This window comes from Bos indicus, chromosome 16 (genome assembly GCF_029378745.1).
Source record: "Bos indicus isolate NIAB-ARS_2022 breed Sahiwal x Tharparkar chromosome 16, NIAB-ARS_B.indTharparkar_mat_pri_1.0, whole genome shotgun sequence".
NCBI lineage: Eukaryota > Metazoa > Chordata > Mammalia > Artiodactyla > Bovidae > Bos > Bos indicus.
Genome location: NC_091775.1, coordinates 27910181 through 27928553, shown reverse-complemented (window position 1 = coordinate 27928553; position 18373 = coordinate 27910181). Strand labels below are relative to the sequence as shown.

General features: G+C 49.6%; 1 protein-coding gene across 1 annotated transcript in view; it reads left to right on the top strand.

Moving 5' to 3' along the window:
- The window catches only part of CAPN8 (calpain 8), a 68527-nt gene that overhangs the window by 25180 nt on the left and 24974 nt on the right, over positions 1-18373 (top strand). The window contains exons 3-9 of the mRNA XM_070768016.1: positions 10277-10395; positions 10910-11043; positions 12091-12259; positions 13210-13293; positions 14894-14979; positions 17346-17420; positions 18141-18301. Of these exons, the coding sequence (XP_070624117.1) occupies positions 10277-10395; positions 10910-11043; positions 12091-12259; positions 13210-13293; positions 14894-14979; positions 17346-17420; positions 18141-18301 (828 nt within the window). The remainder of the gene's footprint in view (positions 1-10276; positions 10396-10909; positions 11044-12090; positions 12260-13209; positions 13294-14893; positions 14980-17345; positions 17421-18140; positions 18302-18373) is intronic.

The window sequence follows — 18373 nt, the reverse complement described above, 5'->3', positions numbered from 1 at the left end:
AAGTCACTTTCATCAATTTCATGAAATCCTGCAAATGAGCCTCTTGCCCAGACATCTAGGGCATAACATTTCATATGGTGGGATAATTCCATTTGCTTTGGCTTCTGAGGGCTCCGCGGGGTGTGGGAATGCAGCAGGCTAATCATCTTGCTGGGCTAGACCTGACTCTGACACTGACTGACCTTGAGCTGCTCAGGGCCTCAGTGTTACGAATCTGGAAAGTGGGGACTAGATGCCTGCCTCACCCAGTGCAGAGCTGGAAAGGTTCAAAGGCAGGAAGATACCCTCCTGCTGTGGGGAACACTAACAAGGACGGGGGCACTTATGCGATTTCAGGGAAACTCTTGGAAGATGAAGGGCTGAGTCTGGAATGCCTTTTCCTCTCATTTCCATTTTGTAAGAACTCACAGAAACCATCGGATTAATCTACCTCAGGACGTGGCAGGGTTTATTGGGGACGGGATGTGCACAGTCCTCTAGCCCACAGTACACCCGCAGGTTCCAAGAAGGTGCAGGCACTTGACACGAGATTCACATTGGGAAGTGCTAACGCTGCATGGACCCGGGCAGAGAAGCCGGATGTAGGGCTCATGTCTGCCGTGTGAGTGTGACCTGTTCCCGGACGTGTTTCCTTTGACCCAGGAAAGAGACAGCCGCAGACAGAGCCTGAGAGCCCCCGGCTGCTATTCCAGGAGGCACAGAGGCTTCTGTTTGGCCTTAGAAAGGCCAGTGGAGTCGTCGCATCTGAGCAGAAATGTTGCTTATTGTGGGAGACTTCCTGAAAGTTCATCTCAGGCAGCCTCTCTGGAGTCTCTGGGTTTGGCACTTAGCGCATGTCTGAGATCTAAAGCTGCTTTCATCTTCCTCAGGAGCCCTGCCTAGCGAAGTGGGGGACTACACTTAGTCCAGTTCAGCCTGAAACTTTGTCCAACCCAGTAGTTGAAAGAGCCTTCTTTGGTATAGCTTGTTCCCTTGGGGTAACTGTTTAGCCTTCCAGATCGCTCTCCTCTGCCCTCTCCTTCCCAAGATGGTGATGGAGGCCCAAGATGATGCCAGAGGCCCGGTCGGCTGGGGCCCCGTGTGCAGACTAGCTGTGTCTGCCAGGGTTGCTCAGCCTATTTCCTGCCTGCACTGGCCTCTGCCTTTTTTTTTGTTGAGGTCACAGGGGAGCTTGGGGGATTTTCTGAGAGTCAGCTCATGGCTCACCACATTCTTAATTCTGTGGAGGCTGCCCACTCCCTCTGTGGTGTAGAAGATTCCCCACAGTGGTTTTCTCTGAATCCCAACTGGGGAGGGTCCGAGAGACACTGTCCTCTGGGCTCATCTCACCCCATTCGGGCCCCTGCTCATTGCTCTGGAGTTTTAAAGCCCACCTCTTATTGCTCATCCCTCTCTGCCCTCCCTGAAACTGTATTGGTAAATGGGGTTGGGGTAGAGAAAAGCTGGCTTACCCTCAGGAGACCATTAATCAAGATACTCCAGAGACCCTCAAAAATATGTCTGCTGTTACATGTACATCCGTATGCATCTCTTATATTTTTTATGTCCTGATGTCCTCTCTACCTAACTAGAAGTTGCTATTTATGTTTAAACATCCCTCTTGCTACAAATAAGTTCTTTTTGCTCAAATGATCCTGTACGATAAATTGTGAGACATAAACCCATTTTACAGATTAGAGAACCGCGGATCACAAGAGTTAAAGAATTGCTACACGTTACTTGGCAGGCAAAGTGGGGCCTGAGAATTTAAACCCAGGCTTTCTGAGGGCAAAAGCCATGCTATTTTGACTCCTTTAAGCTTGCTGGCTCCCTGAAGGCAGGGGTCATGTCTTTTACATCTCTCTTGTCCCAGTGTCCTACACCAGCAATGCTTGCTAAGTCCTGGTGAGTGATGGTGACTGACATACAGGACATACTCCCTAAACTTGAGGGAAGGGAACCTCACAGAGATGTTTTCCAAGGAGGGCTGGAGGCAGGTATGAGGTGGGGGAGATATACTAAATGATTCAAAGAGGACTGGAATGTCAATGGAGGGTTCTGGTAGGATGCAGGGGGTGTGAATGTGGCTGATTCATTCATTCCCCTGGTCCTGTGCACCACCAGACCAGCCTGGGCAGGCACTGCTCCAGGGAGGGAGTGATGTGGCTTGGGGGAGCAGGGAGCAGTTGACAATAATGTCAGAGTAAACAGGACCCCTGAGGATGCCAAAAGACCCTTGCAGAGCTGGAGCCAGACTCTCCTGGGCTGGCAGGCATCTGTGATCCTGGGCCAACCCTAGAAAGGGGGTTGGAGGCTAGGATGGAGGCTGGCCACCGAGGCTGCAGAGAGGGGGTGAGGGGACCCAGAGGCACTGATGTCGTGCAAGTTCAGGAATGTCTAGCTTTGCCTTGGCCTGCAACAGTGAAGGTTGGCGTCTGTATGATTTGCAGAAAAGAAGAATGGTAGAATGATATAGCTCAGGAGGTCTGCAAGAGGTCAAACAGTCACTCTTCCAAATCCAGGTAGAGGGGCCTAAGTCTAATCATGCTACACCTGGGATCCTGAGATGAGCAAAGGCTGGAAGCAGGCTAAGATGACACCCTACTCTGGCTTGGGTGCCAACCTTGAGGAGCAAGTCAGAGCTTTCCTTTGGGTGTTAACAATTTTCTTTAGTGAAGACAGGTGTGAAAGAAGGAAGGGGGAAGAAGAAAGTGGCTTCCAGAAGACTCTAGGAGTAATGGACTAAGGAAACATCATTATCATTCTCGTCAGTGACATTTTCATACTGAGCCATTGTTGAGAACTGGAGACATATGCAAAGCCATTTTGTCCAACCTTCTCCAACGCAGACTTCCCTCACCCCCCGATTTTGCTGTGGATATTCTGGCTCATGAGGTCTCAATGGGGGTGGGAGATGATCCTCCATCCCCTATCCCAGGGCATGTTGGCAGTGTCTGGAGACATTTTTGGTTGTCCTGCTGGGAGGCAGGTGGTCCTGGCACCTGGTGGGCAGAGCCCAGGGGTACTGTTGAATATCTACAGAGCACAGGATGGCTGGCAACACAGAGCCATCCAGCCAAGTGTCAGCAGTGCTCAGCTAGAGAAACCTGCTCTGGCTGGATATACTATGTTATGGGAGATTTTTTATTTTTAATATTTTTCCTTTAAAAATGTTAAAGTAAGTTGATTTGTAATGTTGTGTTAGTTTCAGTTGTACAACAAAGTGATTCTGTTTGAAGAATCATAAATAATATATATGTATCCTTTTTCAGATTCTTTTCCATTAGGTTGTTAGGTTCCATTATGATGTTGAATATAGTTCTCTGTGCTTCCATTATGTCCTTGTTGTTTATTTTATACATGATAGTGTATATCTGTTAATCCCAAACTTACAGGAGCTTTATTAACTAGGATGCTGTGCTGTGCTTAGTCGCTCAGTCATGTCCGACTCTTTGCAACCCGATGGACTGTAAGCCCATCAGGCTCCTCTGTTCAAGGGGATTCTCCAGGCAAGAATACTAGAGTGAGTTGCCATGCTCTCTTCCAGGGGATCTTCCCAACTCAGGGATTGAACCCAAGTCTCCTGGACTGCAGGTGGATTCTGTGCCATCTGAGCCATCAGGGAAGCCCAAGTATACTGGATTGGGTAACCTATCCCTTCTCCAGGGGATCTTCCTGACCCAGGAATTGAACTGGGGTCTCCTGCATTGCAGGCAGATTCTTTCCCAGCTGAGCTACCGGGGAAGCCCCTATTAACTAGGCTAGTAACTCTAAATTCTCAATCTGATTCTAGTCTTATGCAGCATGAATGTATGCTGTATTATTTCTCCTGGTTCAAGATCTCAACTGCTAAATGGGCTAAGTTATGAGACTTTCTTGCTCGTAATTAAGGTATGAGTTTTCAGATCAGGCCGGCCAGAATGATTTCATTCACTGAAGCATTGTATGCTGAGGTCTACGAAGACAGGAGCTCACTGCCTGCCTCCAGTCAGCTTTTGGTCTAGCCAGAGAGCTGGGAATTGTCAGCAAAGCGAGAATGGCCACAAGCATGTGCGTATGTGCTTCAGTTCATCCAAGAAGGCAGGAGTTGAATGCAGAGGGCAGGAAAAGGCCTGTCCACCCATGGGAGGGAGGGGAGGAGAGAGGCGTCAGCGATTGCTTGGTGCTGATGTGCAGAGTGAGAACAGCAGCCCGAGTGTGAACCCCTGCAGCCATCTTACAGCGAGGAGAGGACGCAGGAGGCCTCAGCTGTGAGTAAGGATGGGTTTTTAGGAAACAAGCACACAGAGGCGCGTCAGAGTCTCTGCATTACATTCAGATATGCGATCGTCACGTATTCTGTATCCTTCTCGCTTCTCTCAGCTTGCTGGGGAGCCCCAATTTCCACTGACCGTGAGTGGGAGGGACCCGGCAACCGGCCAATAAAAGGTATTTCTGCCTCAGCCTGTTTCGGGTTCTTGTCCCTTTTTGGTAAATGCTCCTCCTTCAGTCTCTCTATTCGGGTGATTTTTTTTTTTTTTGCTTCTTCAGGGCTGGCCCCTCTCCAGCCTCCCCAGGACGGCGCCTGCACGGAAGGAAAGGCCAAATGTCCTCCAGGCTATTTGAGGAGGGTGGCTGGCCCCTGTGTCTCCCTGGTTTCATGGAGCTGGAAATGGTGTGCGGTGTGCGGTCTGTGCTGCTGGTGCTGTTGGGGTCTGGTGGACCTTCTTCCCTGGCTGACCCAGGCTTGCCTCAGTATGCTGGCACACCTCCATGGCCCTGAGCCAGGCGGTCACCCATGGCCTCTGTGGTGGGATTGACCTGCCTTCTCTTCCCTGCCCTTAGCCCTGATGGCAGAGGAAGACTTGAGGGTGCTCTTTTTTTTTTTTTTTTTAAGCATATTAGTATTTTTATTTATTTGGCTGCAGCAGCTATTAGTTGCGACATGCAAACTCTTAGTTGTGACATGTGGGATCTGGTTCCCTGACCAGCAGTCAAACCCTGGCCCCCTGCACTGGGCGCATGGAGTCTCAGCTGCTGGAGCGCCAGGAAGTCCCTAGAGGGCGCTCTTTACCACCTTCTCGCATCTCCCCGAGCACCGCCCCCCCACCGCCACCCCCAACCCCGCCAACCCCGTGCTCTCTGTGGTGCCATTTTTATTCTGCTCCCCGTGTCCTCGGTGGGAAGCTGGGCATAAATCCTCTCTGCTCTGGCTTCCTCTTTAAAAACTCTCTGTGGTTTTGCTATTGTTGCTGCTCCAGCCATTGGTCAACCTCCCGGTGGAAGAGGAATGATAACAGGGGTTCCAATGTCTGACCTTTTCTCTCTTTTTTTTCTCTTCCTCTCTCCTCCCGGTAGCCCAGAAGCATCTCCACTTCTTCCCTTGAGCTTGAAAAATTCGTTTAGATTATAGCCCCAGTTCATGATACCTAGGGCTTATCCTAACACTGGGTGTTTAGATCATCAAGCTTTGATGGTAACATGTAAATGGAAATTTTTAATTTGGAGTTTTTCGTTTGTTTGTTTTTAACAAAGCCTGACTCAGGATTATCATTTCCTCAGTGGCTTAAAACATGTTTTTCACAAAGCAGGGCAGCAGCTCCATCATAATGACTGGGATCTACCTGCTGTTTACTAGAGCCCTGAAGCCTGCTCATGCAATGAGTGGGAAGTTTGAGTGGAGTAGAAAATAAGTCAGCTTATTATTTTAATACATGTTAAACCTGAAGAAGGAGTGGGAAGAACAAAGCTTGGGTGGTTCCAGGCTTCCCACGAGGACAGGGATGCAGGAGCCGTTCTCTAGCTCCCTGGTCGGTGACTCTCTAACCGGAACCTGCCCTCGTTGGAGAGTGGCTGGGGAGGAGGGCCTTGACCATCAAGATTCTTTCCCAGTTTTTTCTGTCATCTTTTTCACCACTAAACTGAGATTCAAAAGCCGCTCGGTTGCTTTTGGATATTAACATTGTGCTCAAAGATCAAGCTGTGAGTCCACGGAGGAGAAGTCGATGTATATGTGCAGGTGTCCAGGCAGATCCCCAAACACATCTCTGAAATGTTTTGAGCGACAGCATAAACGTCTATCCTCCCAAGAGGGTTCTCGGAAGAGGAACACGCTCATTTGGATCTGTGCCTTAGAGAAAGCATCTTGGTGATGATTGTGCATCGATATCTTACGGAGCCCCTGGCAGGCATCCCAGAGCCCCGGTACCCGCTGCATCTCCTCTCAGCCCTGTGCTGGCAGACCCGGGGAAAAGTCAGGAATGAGGCAAATTAAGAACAAATTAAACTCTCCTCCAGCTGGGCAGCCCCTTTGATGTCAGCAGCTGAGGGACACTTTGTGTCCTTGTGGTGAATTGTAACGTCTAAGGAGTACGTCTAAGGTGGGCCGTTGGAAGCAGCCTGTCTGGCAGCAAGAACATTGGTATCAGAAGAGAACCAAGGCAGCAACTCGTTGTGAAGGGAGGTGTGCTCAGATCTCTGCGAGAGGCCACCAGCCTCAGGGAGGGTTGCGGACCAGTCACTGCCCACTCCCAGAGGCCTGTGCCTCTGCGGTGATCTTCCCTTGTCTCCCTCTGCCCTCTGGCTCTAGAGGCTGAGGCCCCTGATACTGGCAGAGCTGACTCTTGTCACGTTCAGGGCATGTCCTCGTTGGGCTCCACCTCTCCACACACCAGGGATGTTCAGATGCAAACATGTGAGGTGCTGCTGGGAACTTGCACAAGAACAAAAATATGAATCATTGACTCATTTGGTCATGTATGTGCGGGCTAAGTCACTTCAGTCGTGTCTGACTCTGCGACCCTCTGGACTCCTCTGTCCCTGGGATTCTCCAGGCAAGAATACTGGAGTGGGTTGCCATCTCCTTCTCCAGGGGTTCTTCCTCCACCCAAGGATTGAATCTGCGTCTCTTATGTCTCCTGCATTGGCAGCTGGGTTCTTTACCACTAGCACTACCTTCACATATTTACAAATTTTTAAAAACTCTTAAACATTTTTTTAAGTTATAGTTGATTTACAACTTTTGTGTATAGCAAAGTTATTTGGTTATACATATATAAATTCTTTCTCATATTCTTTTCTACTATGGTTTATTACAAGGTACTGAATATGGCTCCCTGTGCTATGGTAGGACCTTGTTGTTCATCTGTTTTATTTAGTAGTTTGTATCTGCTAATCCCAAAAGTCTAATTTATCCTTCCCCATCCCCCTTTGGTAGCCATTAGTTTGTTTACCATGTCTATGAGTCTGTTTCTGCTTTGTATATAAGCTCATGTGTATCATATTTTAGATTCCACGTATAAGTGAAATCATATGATACTTGTCTTTCTCTGCAAACATTTATTTTTATTCATTAAACATTGAGTCCCTGCTATGTGTTGGCTACCTGCTGGGGATGCCAAGATGAAGGGATCCATGTGCCTGTTCTGAGGAAGAGATGCAGAGGACTGGGCGGGAGATGGGGTGGGGACGACGGTGAGGAAGCCAGTCTTGTTCAAGTGGCCCAGAAAGGTGCTGGGGGCTCTGGGGATGGAGCACATGGAGCACCGAGGTGCGTCAGGAATTGGACAGGGAAGAGCTTGTGCACCGAGAAGTCCTGGATTGGCCAAAAAGTTAGTTCAGGTTTTTCCTTAACAGCGTACAGAAAAATCCGAGTGAACCCGATATAAACAAGCGGAGAAGGCAATGGCACCCCACTCCAGTACTCTTGTCTGGAAAATCCCATGGATGGAGGAGCCTGGTAGGCTGCAGTCCATGGGGTCACGAAGAGTCGAACACGACTGAGCGACTTCACTATCACTTTTCACTTTCATGCATTGGAGAAGGAAATAGCAACCCACTCCAGTGTTCTTGCCTGGAGAATCCCAGGGACGGGGGAGTCTGGTGGGCTGCCGTCTATGGGGTCGCACAGAGTTGGACACGACTGAAGCTACTTAGCAGCAGCAGCAGCAGATATAAACAAGGTCTTTGGGAAACACAAAGAAAAAGAGGTGACCTGCGCCTGGAGGATGAGAAGCATCAGGGAAAGCTTCATGGAGGAGGAGAAAGGGGATGGTGTTACAGCAAGGACTCTACAAGCCGGGGGGATGGATGAGTGAACACGCGCGCTGGGAAAGACCAGGGCATGGTGTTTATGCAGCTCCGAGTTCATCTGGAGACCAGACTCACGGTGGGAGGACAGTGGGAGGCAGGCAGCGGAAGTAGAAAGGAGGCATGTCGTGAAGGGTCTTGATGCTCCATTAGTTTTTATCTTGCTCTTGAGCAGTGGAGGAAGTCGAAGATTTCTGAGCAGAGGAATGAGATGGTCACATGTGTTAACAGGAAGAAGGCTGGAGTGAGAGAAGGGAATATGTTATTTTATCTACTCTTTGGAAGTTGTCTTTGAACGAGGTACTGGCCCCCTCGAGTCTTCTTTAATGAGAAGCTGCAGTCTCAGGCCTGCTGTACCAATTTTTATCTCCTCTGGCTACTGGATCTGGTCCCACCTGGAGGCCCTGCTGCTTTAGGGAAGAGGGCATTTGTCAGTGAGAGTGGGAGGCAGGGAGTAGGCTGCCTTCTGGGTCAGAAACGCTCTTCAAAAAGTAACTGTGTGAGAGAGGGAAAGAGAGAAAATACACGAGCCTGATTGGGTAAAGGTAGAGGGAAAGGAATTACTATGGGACCAAATCAGAAGCCTCTCTGTTGAGAGAGATGAGGGCAGGTAAACCAAAAGGCTTTCTGGGATGAGCTGGTGATGGAGCTGTTCTGAGCAGGTGACAGATGCTCGGAGGTGGGTTCCTGGCCCACTATTCACTTACTGCCTGCTCAGATAGCCTGCATCTGAGAGAACATCTTGGATTATGTATGCAACCTGGGCCACAGCATTGAAAGAAAACAGGGAGTTGGACAAAGTCCTCAGAGGAGCTCTGAAAGGTTGAAGGGACTTCCTCTGAAGATAACCTGAGGATGTTGAGATTTTGTTTCTGTGGACAAGGTGAAGGCTGTGACACGCAGGCTGGGTTTTGGAGCCATTTGAGTGGGATAGGAATGGACAAACTTGTCACCAAACCCTAGACTCCTAGAAGCAGGGCTCTGGAATGAAACGGGGAGGAGGCAGCTGTTGGACTGGGAGGATGGACTTACTCGTTCATGCAACAAGCAGCACACATGGGACATTGAGATCTCAGAGACTGGTGTAGAATAAGCAGGTAGATGGATGTGGCACAAGTGTACATCAATTCCAGGATGCTAGATCCACCCCAGGATGCTAAAGTCAGTAAGGGGTTTCTGGGGCCTGTGGTTCACCTTTGGAGTCAACACCATGGGGGATTAAGATGCCCTCCAGGGAGGCAGTGCTCAGGGGCTTGGGCATGGGGGTGTCCTGACTTGTACAGAAAGCATTTTTCTGTTTTCTTTTACATTTACTTGGATCTCCAAAGTGACCAGCGCTGAGCCCTATCATTTTTAACCTCTCTTAATTTTTATTTGCTGTGCGTAAAAGTATGATAATTTCATGCTAATTAATATCTCAGGAGTGTTATAAGCAATGAGAGATCAAGCCTGTCATGGTGAGATGTGAAACGTAAAAGGGCAGTCCTCCAACAGACACCAAGAGGCAACTCTGTTACCCAAGGCCAAGGAGCAAGGAACACACACACACACACACACACACACACACACACACACCCCTGCACTCACCACATCGCTTCAGTGTTTCCCCCAACCAAACGTTTCCTCTTTTTAATATTTATTTATTTGGCTATGTCGGGTCTTGGTTGCAGCATGTGGGATCACGTAGGATTTTCATCGCATCACATGAGTTTTTCGTTGCAGCGCACGGACTCTCTACCTGTGGCATGTGAGCTCAGTAGCGGTGGCGTGTGAGCCTAGTTGCTCTGAGGCATTTGGGATCTTAGTTCCCTGACCAGGGATCAAACTCACATCCCCTGCATTGCAAAGCAGATTCTTAACCACTGGACCACCAGGGAAGTCCCCCAGATGTTTTCTTAACATTGCTGTTAAGGAATCAAAGAGGCTGGTTTTTGCTTCTTCTTTTCTGTTTTCTACTCCACTCTTGAGTGCTTAGGACATGTGGAATGGTCAGCGTGTGTGTGTGTGTGTGTGTGTGTGTGTGTGTGTCTGTGTGTTTGGGAGGTGGTGAGGGAGGAGCTAAGAACTTCCAAGAAGGCTGTGGGACCTTCACACACTAAGGAAGAGAGTCCAATTATCTGACCTAGAAGGGAGTCACATGACTCTGGACTGAACGGGCCAGTGAATCAAAGAAAGCAGCGAGCCTGCAGGCCTGGCCTGACCAGTGTGTGTCCCCCTCGACCCGGCGCAGGTGACTGCTGGCTGCTGGCGGCCATTGCCTCCCTCACCTTGAACCGAGAGCTGCTGTACCGCGTGGTTCCCAGGGACCAGAGCTTCCAGGAGAACTATGCAGGAATCTTTCGTTTTCAGGTATCCTGCCTAGCTCTTGGCCCCTGACCCTACTTTCCATAGTCTGGGGACCCATGCCAAGAATCGGAAATCCGGGTTTGGGGCCCAGTAGCCTAGGTTCTAACAATCCCTCCAGGGCATTCTGACGCGGTCTTGAGTTTGAGAACCATTGCTTTGCTGCGTTCCTCCAATCATCCACACGCCTATCCCCTCCCGTCTCCTCCAGGGCACGTGGCCCTGAGGAGAGCACTTGGAGGGAGGGTCAGGAGATGTGGGCTCGAGTCACACACTGCTGCCGCAGCGAGGTGCAGGTTCTCTTATTCACAAATTCGGCCTCTGGACTTCTTTTCCGCTTTCACTGGCATCTCCCATGGGCATCGTCAAATAAGACAGATCCTGCTCTTAAATGACAGATTCAGTTCATTAAAGGCTGGAGCATTAACCAGCTCCGAGGCTCCTTCCGAGGTCCCCTGAGGACGCGGACTCTGCCTGTCGGCTCATCCCTGTAAGCGGATGCTGTATTTCCCTCCCCCAGTTCTGGCAGTATGGAGAGTGGGTGGAGGTGGTCGTGGACGACAGGCTCCCCACCAAGAATGGAAAGCTGCTCTTCCTGCATTCCGAAGAAGGCAGTGAATTCTGGAGCGCACTGCTGGAGAAGGCCTATGCCAAGTAAGTGGTGCAGGTAGGAGCTGGGAGACCACGCAGAGCTGGGGGAGCTTGCCCCCTCCCCCCTGGCTCTGGGTACCCTGACCAAGTCTTTCCCACCACCCAGACCCCACAAGTACAGTATCCTCAATAACTAAGAGAAACAGAAATTTGGGCTAGGAGTTCAAAGCTCAGCTCTGTCCCAAACGAATGTGTGAATTGGGATGTTGGCTTTGTCTTCTTAAAGCCTCCAGGTCAGTTCTTAGGTCAATGTGAGTTTTTTAAAGAGTGATGAAGAAGAAGAATAAAGCAAATATGCTTAGATATCAGATTCACCAAAGTCTCTACCCTTTGTTTGGGAGTCATTCTTCTTCACTGGCATTCAATGTTCAAAGTCTTCTTTGGGGTTCTTTTAATTCATTTTATTGATTGGTCCCCTTTTCCTGTAACCTCTGTTCCTTCCCAGCCCTATTCCCAAAGCAAGCCCCAAAGGAGTCCTCTCAGCCTTGAGGGAGGGTCCCCTTCATCCTTACCTATGCCCTCAACTCCCCCAAAACCCAAGATGTCAAGGTCAGCTCTGGATTACACTTTGCTTTTTACTTTTATGTATTATTTTTTGGCTGTGCTGGGTCTTCGTTGCTGCGCTCAAGCTTTCTCTAGTTGCAGCGAGTAAAGGCTGTCTATTTGCAATGCTTGGGCTTCTCATTAGGGTGGCTTCTCTTGCTGTGGAGCATGGGCTGTAGGCAGGCAGGCTTGTGTCCTGTAAACCCGTGTCCCCTGCATTGGCAGGCAGATTCTTAACCACTGGACCCCACCAGGGAAGTCCTGCACTTTGCTTTTTGAAAGAGCACTTGGCTTTGTGAGAGGTGTTCTGAGATCCATGCCTGGCAGAGTGCTGAGCTGGCCTTGTGAAACTGTGCCTAAACCCCTCCTTGGCCCACAGACGAAACTGACTAAGGCCCTCCTGTGCCCTCCAGGGCGCACCATGTCCTAGCGGCACTCCTGCCCCATCCCACGGGACCCCCTTGCTAATGGCTGTGGATGATACCCGTGTTCTTTCTCGTCCAACAGGCTCAACGGTTCTTACGAGGCTCTCACTGGAGGGTCCACGGTGGAGGGGTTTGAGGATTTCACAGGTGGCATCTCTGAGTTTTATAACCTGAAGAAGCCACCGGCCAGTCTGTTCCAAATCATCCAGAAGGCCCTCCGCTCGGGGTCTCTGCTGGCCTGCTCCATTGACGTGAGCTGGGATGGTTTCTCTTTGCTTCTCCTCCCTGCGTGTGGTAGGGAAGGGACCAGATCGGGGGCTCGAGGCTGGGAAGGCTTTGGGCCAGAGTCAGGGGCTTACGGGGTAAGTCCCATGATATATTGGTCCCTAGCAGGTGGGAGCTGGTGGCAAGACCTAATTAATGGATAGGGACCAGAGTTTGGTCTCATAAACTCAGAAATTTTAGGAGCCCTAAGTGTCAAGCCCCTTTAGTTCTGCAGGAATTGCCCTAAGAATGTAGTCTTGACCCCTCGATCCTGGGCCCTACTTTTGCTATCCCCTTTTGGCTAAGTAATCTTGGGATTTTTGGAAATACAGTGATCAACAGTATATGATGGGGGCTTGGAGCTCACTGAAGAAAAGGGAAGAGGTTTTGAACGAGGGGTGATGCTCTGGACGCCACCAGCCCCTCCACCTGCTCTTTCTCTCCTTACCTGGTGGTCTCACACATATAAATGACCAGGCAGGAACAATCTCCCTTTCTGCTCTCTATAAAAACCCCAGCAGGATATGTGTGATTTTTGGTAGAGAAGTGATGTGGACCCTGGGGAGGGCATGGGACTATTGAGGAGGGACTCTGGGGACCCCCGCTGGTGAACTGGGACCGGTCCAGAGGGGTTGTCATGGTTAATCTTCTGCAGGCAGTCGTGGGATCCCTCTTGGGGAATAAATTACTTCCCAGCTTCCTATGTCATTTTAAAGGCTTGTCAGTCATTTCCCAGGACTGGCAGGCAGGCCTGATCAAAGAGGAGTAGATGGAGAGAGCTCTGTTGACCTGGGGTTAATTGCTCCGCCTGCATATATCCCCAGTCCTGCACTGGGACCCTCTGGCTGTGCAGCATATGCTTAGAAAGCCTTGTAGGACTGGTCCCAAGAAGGTCAAGTTCAGCCACTCTGAGTGGACTTCTTTATTCTCAATTCAGATCTCCAGTGCAGCCGAAACGGAAGCCATCACCAGCCAGAAGCTGGTTAAGGGTCACGCATACTCTGTCACAGGAGTTGAAGAGGTAAAATTGGGCCAGGATGGATGGGTAGGGTAATGCGTGACGGTGTTACCATAAATCCCTGGCATCCTAGAGAGAAAGAGAGGGGATCACCATCCAGTTCTTCCCTGCCCTGCTGGGGTGCAGCCTCTCTGGTTGCACAGAGCCCCTGACACTCTCCTCCTCATTACAAGGGCCCTTCTTCCTCTTACCCACTCAGAGATGGATTTCGTAACCTCTCTGAGCCACAGCTTTATGGGTTCTAACTAAATGCAGGCTCTCCTCTGAGATGTGGCCAGGAAGGGACAGAAGGTTTTGGAGGAAAGTTGTAGAAATTGTCAGTTAGATCCACACTCTTTCTAAGAGGTATGTTTGACAGGTAAAGCACTGGAAACCCATAGGATCCTCAAGGTGAAAAAGGCAGTAATACGTGCCCCAGCTTTCAAGGTGGGGTGTGATAGTGAGAGGAACGCAGATGTTCCTTACTCTCCAGCCCAAGGAAAAAGCATGGGTTAAGCTTTTCATTATTTTTATTTACTATAGTCTATTTCCAAAAAGGATGTGCAGTGGTTTGCAATGAAAAGCACAGACTCAATAAAACCATACAACAAAGGCAAAATACAGAAGACAGTCCGGGCTAAAGACAGTAGAGAAATTAATTTTGCTTTGGGTTTCCTGAGGGCTAAGGCAAAAAGGGAAATGCAATGGTGTCTTAGTTTTTGTTATTTATTAAAAAGGCCTTAATGTTCACTCTGTGTATTTGTGTTTCACAAATACGCTCCTTAATGAAGTCAATTCCAAACATGAATTCAGCATGAATGTGTAAACACTGGGCTGAGGGCATGATGGAGAATACAAAGGGAGGTCAGATCCTGAAGACTGAACAGTTCATCGTGTTTGTGTGTGTGAGCAAATACACAAATGGGGTTCCATAGAGAGCAGGGGAAGGTGGCTGAACGTATGGGCTTTCAGACAGGCTGCCTGGGTGCCTGTCCTCCACCTACTACTTACTAACTAGGTAATCTTGGATAATTCAACCCCTCTGTCTAGGTCTCAGAAGTGTTGTTTTTAAAATTTGTATTGGAATATATTTTATTTACAATGTTGTGTTAGTTTCAGGTGTACAGCAGAGTGAATCAGTTATCCATGTACATATATCCACCCTGTCTGAGTCTCAAAGTTTTGAGGGAGATTAAAATGAAGATGATGACAGCACCCAACTTATAGGATGGTTGTGAAGTTTAAATGAGGTGATAATGCATTTGAAAGGCCGAACTTGGTGCCCAGGTCATAGCACCAGCTCATGAAATGCTAATTGCTCTGCTCTTAGTATTTGTTGGAGGGCATTTATTATCAATGGGTCTCATATATTAAGAACTGAGTCAGTCAACTATAAAATTTTAAGTCAAGTTAAAGCCGACAGATGCTTGTTTTTTTATGCTAGACTCACTATTTATTCAACCAGATTGTGAAAAACAGAGCTAAGCCCTGAAAAACTGTGTGAAAAGAAGAATGTTTAGGGGCCTTTGAGGAATTGAATGCAAGTCCCTCAGGTGCAGACAGGAACGCAGGGCGGCAGGGGTGGGTGTGGAGATTCAGATGCCTTTGTGTGTGGCCCTTGCAGGTGGATTTCCGGGGCTGTCCTGAGAGGCTGATCAGACTCCGGAACCCGTGGGGCGAAGTGGAGTGGAAGGGGGCCTGGAGCGACGAGTAGGTTCTCCCCTCCCTCCCTGCCCGTGCTCACCTCCCTCTGCAGGGAAGGCATCAGTCGAAACACGCGCAATGATTCTGAGACCCCCAGGGCAGTGCGCTCGCAGCGCTTCCTGTCCGCAAATCACAGCCTGTTTAGAAAAGAATGTTAGATGGTTCCAGGTGGGGAAAAGCCAAACAAAACCCACTCAGCAGTAGTCTTTAATTCCTCGCTCTGCTCTGGCATTTGCAAGTTTGGCAGCTCAGTGGAATTTTGCTTAGCGCCCGAGGGTTTGCTTGTTTGCTGTGTACCACGGCGGTCATCCAAAGGTGAGATCCATCACTCTCCATCCAATTCTTTCCACTTCGCAAAGTCTGGTTACTCTGACAAAGGCCAAACCCCTTGGCACGAGGAAGAAACGCGCTTAGAAAGAGGAACTGAATCTTAGAGGAGCCACTGGCCACCGCAGGCAGGAGGATGAACGGGAGGGGTGCCCGCCCCCTGAGAGCTCATTTCTGGCGGGTACTGATCTCTCCTGACAAAGCCATTAATGACTGTAGGGACCCAGGCATCTCAGAGATGGTGCCTGAACCCAGACAGAGGCCTCCCGTGGTGTCCCGGGACAGCTGTGTTCTGGAACCAGTGCCACCGTGGTGTGGGAGGATGGAGAGAGCCTGGTCTGGTTTCCGCCCTAGTTAGCGCTGCTGGCACGGGGGAGGCAGGAGGCAGGTTGGCGCCACTGGGGGAGGATGGAGCACTCACCAGTGTCATGGATGAAGAGCTGCCAGAAATGGGAATGGTCATAAAAACAACCCCCCAAAAAACACGTCCTTAAGCCTCACGTGCACCCCATGTGCTATCTGTACTACATGATGCCACCAGGGCTTTGGAAGGGAACTTTATTACTTTTATGAACTAATCACACACCATTACTGCTCATAACTGCAGTCCTTCCCTTCAGGTTTGTGTCACGAAGAAACACACGTCCCCAGGGCCACAGATGGCCTCCTGTATTAAAGACTTGTCATTCTACTGCCTGTGATGGAGCAAAACCCAAAACCTTACCCAAACCCAACACCAACTGCCCCAAAAGCGTGTCATGGCTGAATGAAATCGAAATCCCGAGTTTTGGCCTTTTTAAGCAGCAGCTGTTTCCCAAGCTGTTTACAGGGCGTATGGAACTTTATCTCCTTTCCCTGATGCTGCTCAGTCTGTAACAGGCTGGGACAGGTCCAGGGGTTCAAGGTGATGACTGGCAGGCCCCACCATCTGGAGACGCAGCCTGGGGTGTTTCTATATGGATGTTGTGGGGGAGGGTGCTGCAGCTCTGTGAGACTCCTCCTAGCCTCAACCCAATATCTTTAAATTAAAATAAATTTTTTTTCCAATTAGTTTTAAGAGACCAACTGGGATATTTAGGTCAGATCTCAAATTCTCCAACTTGTCTCCTAATCTTTGTTTATGACAAGCACATTCTGAGCTTTGGTTCTGATTCAGTGACTGTTTCCATGAATTACAGAGGCCCTAAGAGCTTCCCTGCCTGATCCTTAGGGGACCTGAGAGCCCTCCTGGAGGAAGAGGCTGGGCTTAGTCCTGGTGTTCATGCAGCCAAGAGGAGGTCTTCACGTTTTGCTGAAAACATTCAGAGAAGGGATTTTTTTTTTTAAAGATGGATCTCGATGCTGCTTAGTTATTTAGACACTGCATACATATTTCAGGGAAACCTCACTTCTTAAAGGTCAGGTAGCTGGAGATGGCATTTGAACAAAGTACGTGGGTATTGCCATGGAAAGGCTGCCAGCAGGGGGCCTTGCAGGGTGCCATTACTCCAGGGAAACTGTCACAAAACTGGGTGTGATTAGCATTCCGCAGGCTCAGGAAGGGGGCTACGTTGATGTGTCCGAGACGTTTAGCCCCTCTCACGGTATCTTCACCTCAGACAGATAAGCCAGAAGGATGTCTCCCCAACTGAGAAGAGGAGGAGGTGGTCTTTCTCTGCTGGCCATTCTCACAGCTCTTCCCCTGGACTTGCCCAGGCCTGTGATCCAGGGCCTGGGGGGCTGAATCAGACATGAATGTAGAACTTGGCTGGAGAGTGAAATTAGAGCAAAGCCATGGCCCAGGGTTCCTCCTGCTGCATGTCTGGGGTCACCCTGCTAGTGCCTGTGAAGTCCCGTCCCTTCCCCAACCGCATCCCCTATCATCTCATACCCCTCGCCCACCCTCAGTCATTTCGGTATTCCCCATGTCTGGGGTTGGTGGTGGGGCAGGAGGTGGGGAGGGTGGGAAGCTGAGAGCTGCAGTAAACAGCTTGCTCTGCAGCAAGCTCTTCAAGAACTATCACCTCTGCTTCCTTAAAACAACATCTTTATTCTTTCTTTCCCAGTGCACCGGAGTGGAATTACATAGACCCCAGGCAGAAAGAACAGCTGGGCAAGAAAGCCGAGGATGGAGAGTTTTGGTGAGAGGGTCTGCAGGAGTGCTGTCCTCCTGGCTGTGGGTTCCTTCCTGGATTGCGCATGGGCAGTTCTCTCTAGGTGTTCCAGGAATTCAATGTGGTTTCCTGCCAGGGGTCTTCTTTCTTCTTCCCCTTTTACTCCAGTAAAAGGTAGAAACCAAGATATCTGGGCCTCAAGATTAGCTATCAGCCTGACTTTCTCAGTTTCTGTATCTTTTCAAAGTCCAAAGTTTAGATTAGCATCAAAATACAATAACTTCCTTCACTCCCTAAGGAAGATAATAAGGACACGGTTAGACTGTGTGGCTTAGGGACCATCTCTAGGCTGGACACCAGAGTTAACCAGTCACCTCAAGGTGGTAACTTGGTTCATTTTACCTCCGAGGATCTCTGCAGTTTAGGGTTCAGTCTCTTTGCTGGTTGGTTGGATATAAGAGGGGAGCTTTTTAAGAGCAGAGATGCAAGCAATAGTGAGGAAGTTGCCAATACTGTACAGTTTTTTCACTGCTGTTAAAATACCATTGTTTGGTAAATTATAAGTCATTTAAAAAGAAATACTGAGACATTTGGCCAATGATCACTGCGTATTTGTACTGTGGGGTGTAGGAAAGATTTAGCTGGCCCACAGCCTCTGCTCTGTCCTGTGCCCACTGGGCCACACTTTCCACCACCTTTCCAGCCCAGCTCTCTTGACCAAGAGCTCACTGATCCCTTTGCCCCCAGGATGTCTTTTTCGGATTTCTTGAGGCAGTTCTCTCGGCTGGAGATCTGCAACCTGTCCCTGGACTCATTGAGCAGCGAGGAGGCGCACAAGTGGAGCCTGGTGCTGTTCAATGGGCGCTGGACTCGGGGCTCCACAGCTGGAGGCTGCCAGAACTACCCAGGTGAGATGGGGGGCGGGGAGGGTGATGCTGGGTCCACCTCGTCTTCTGTCTTGTCCTCCCTGGGCTGGGCAT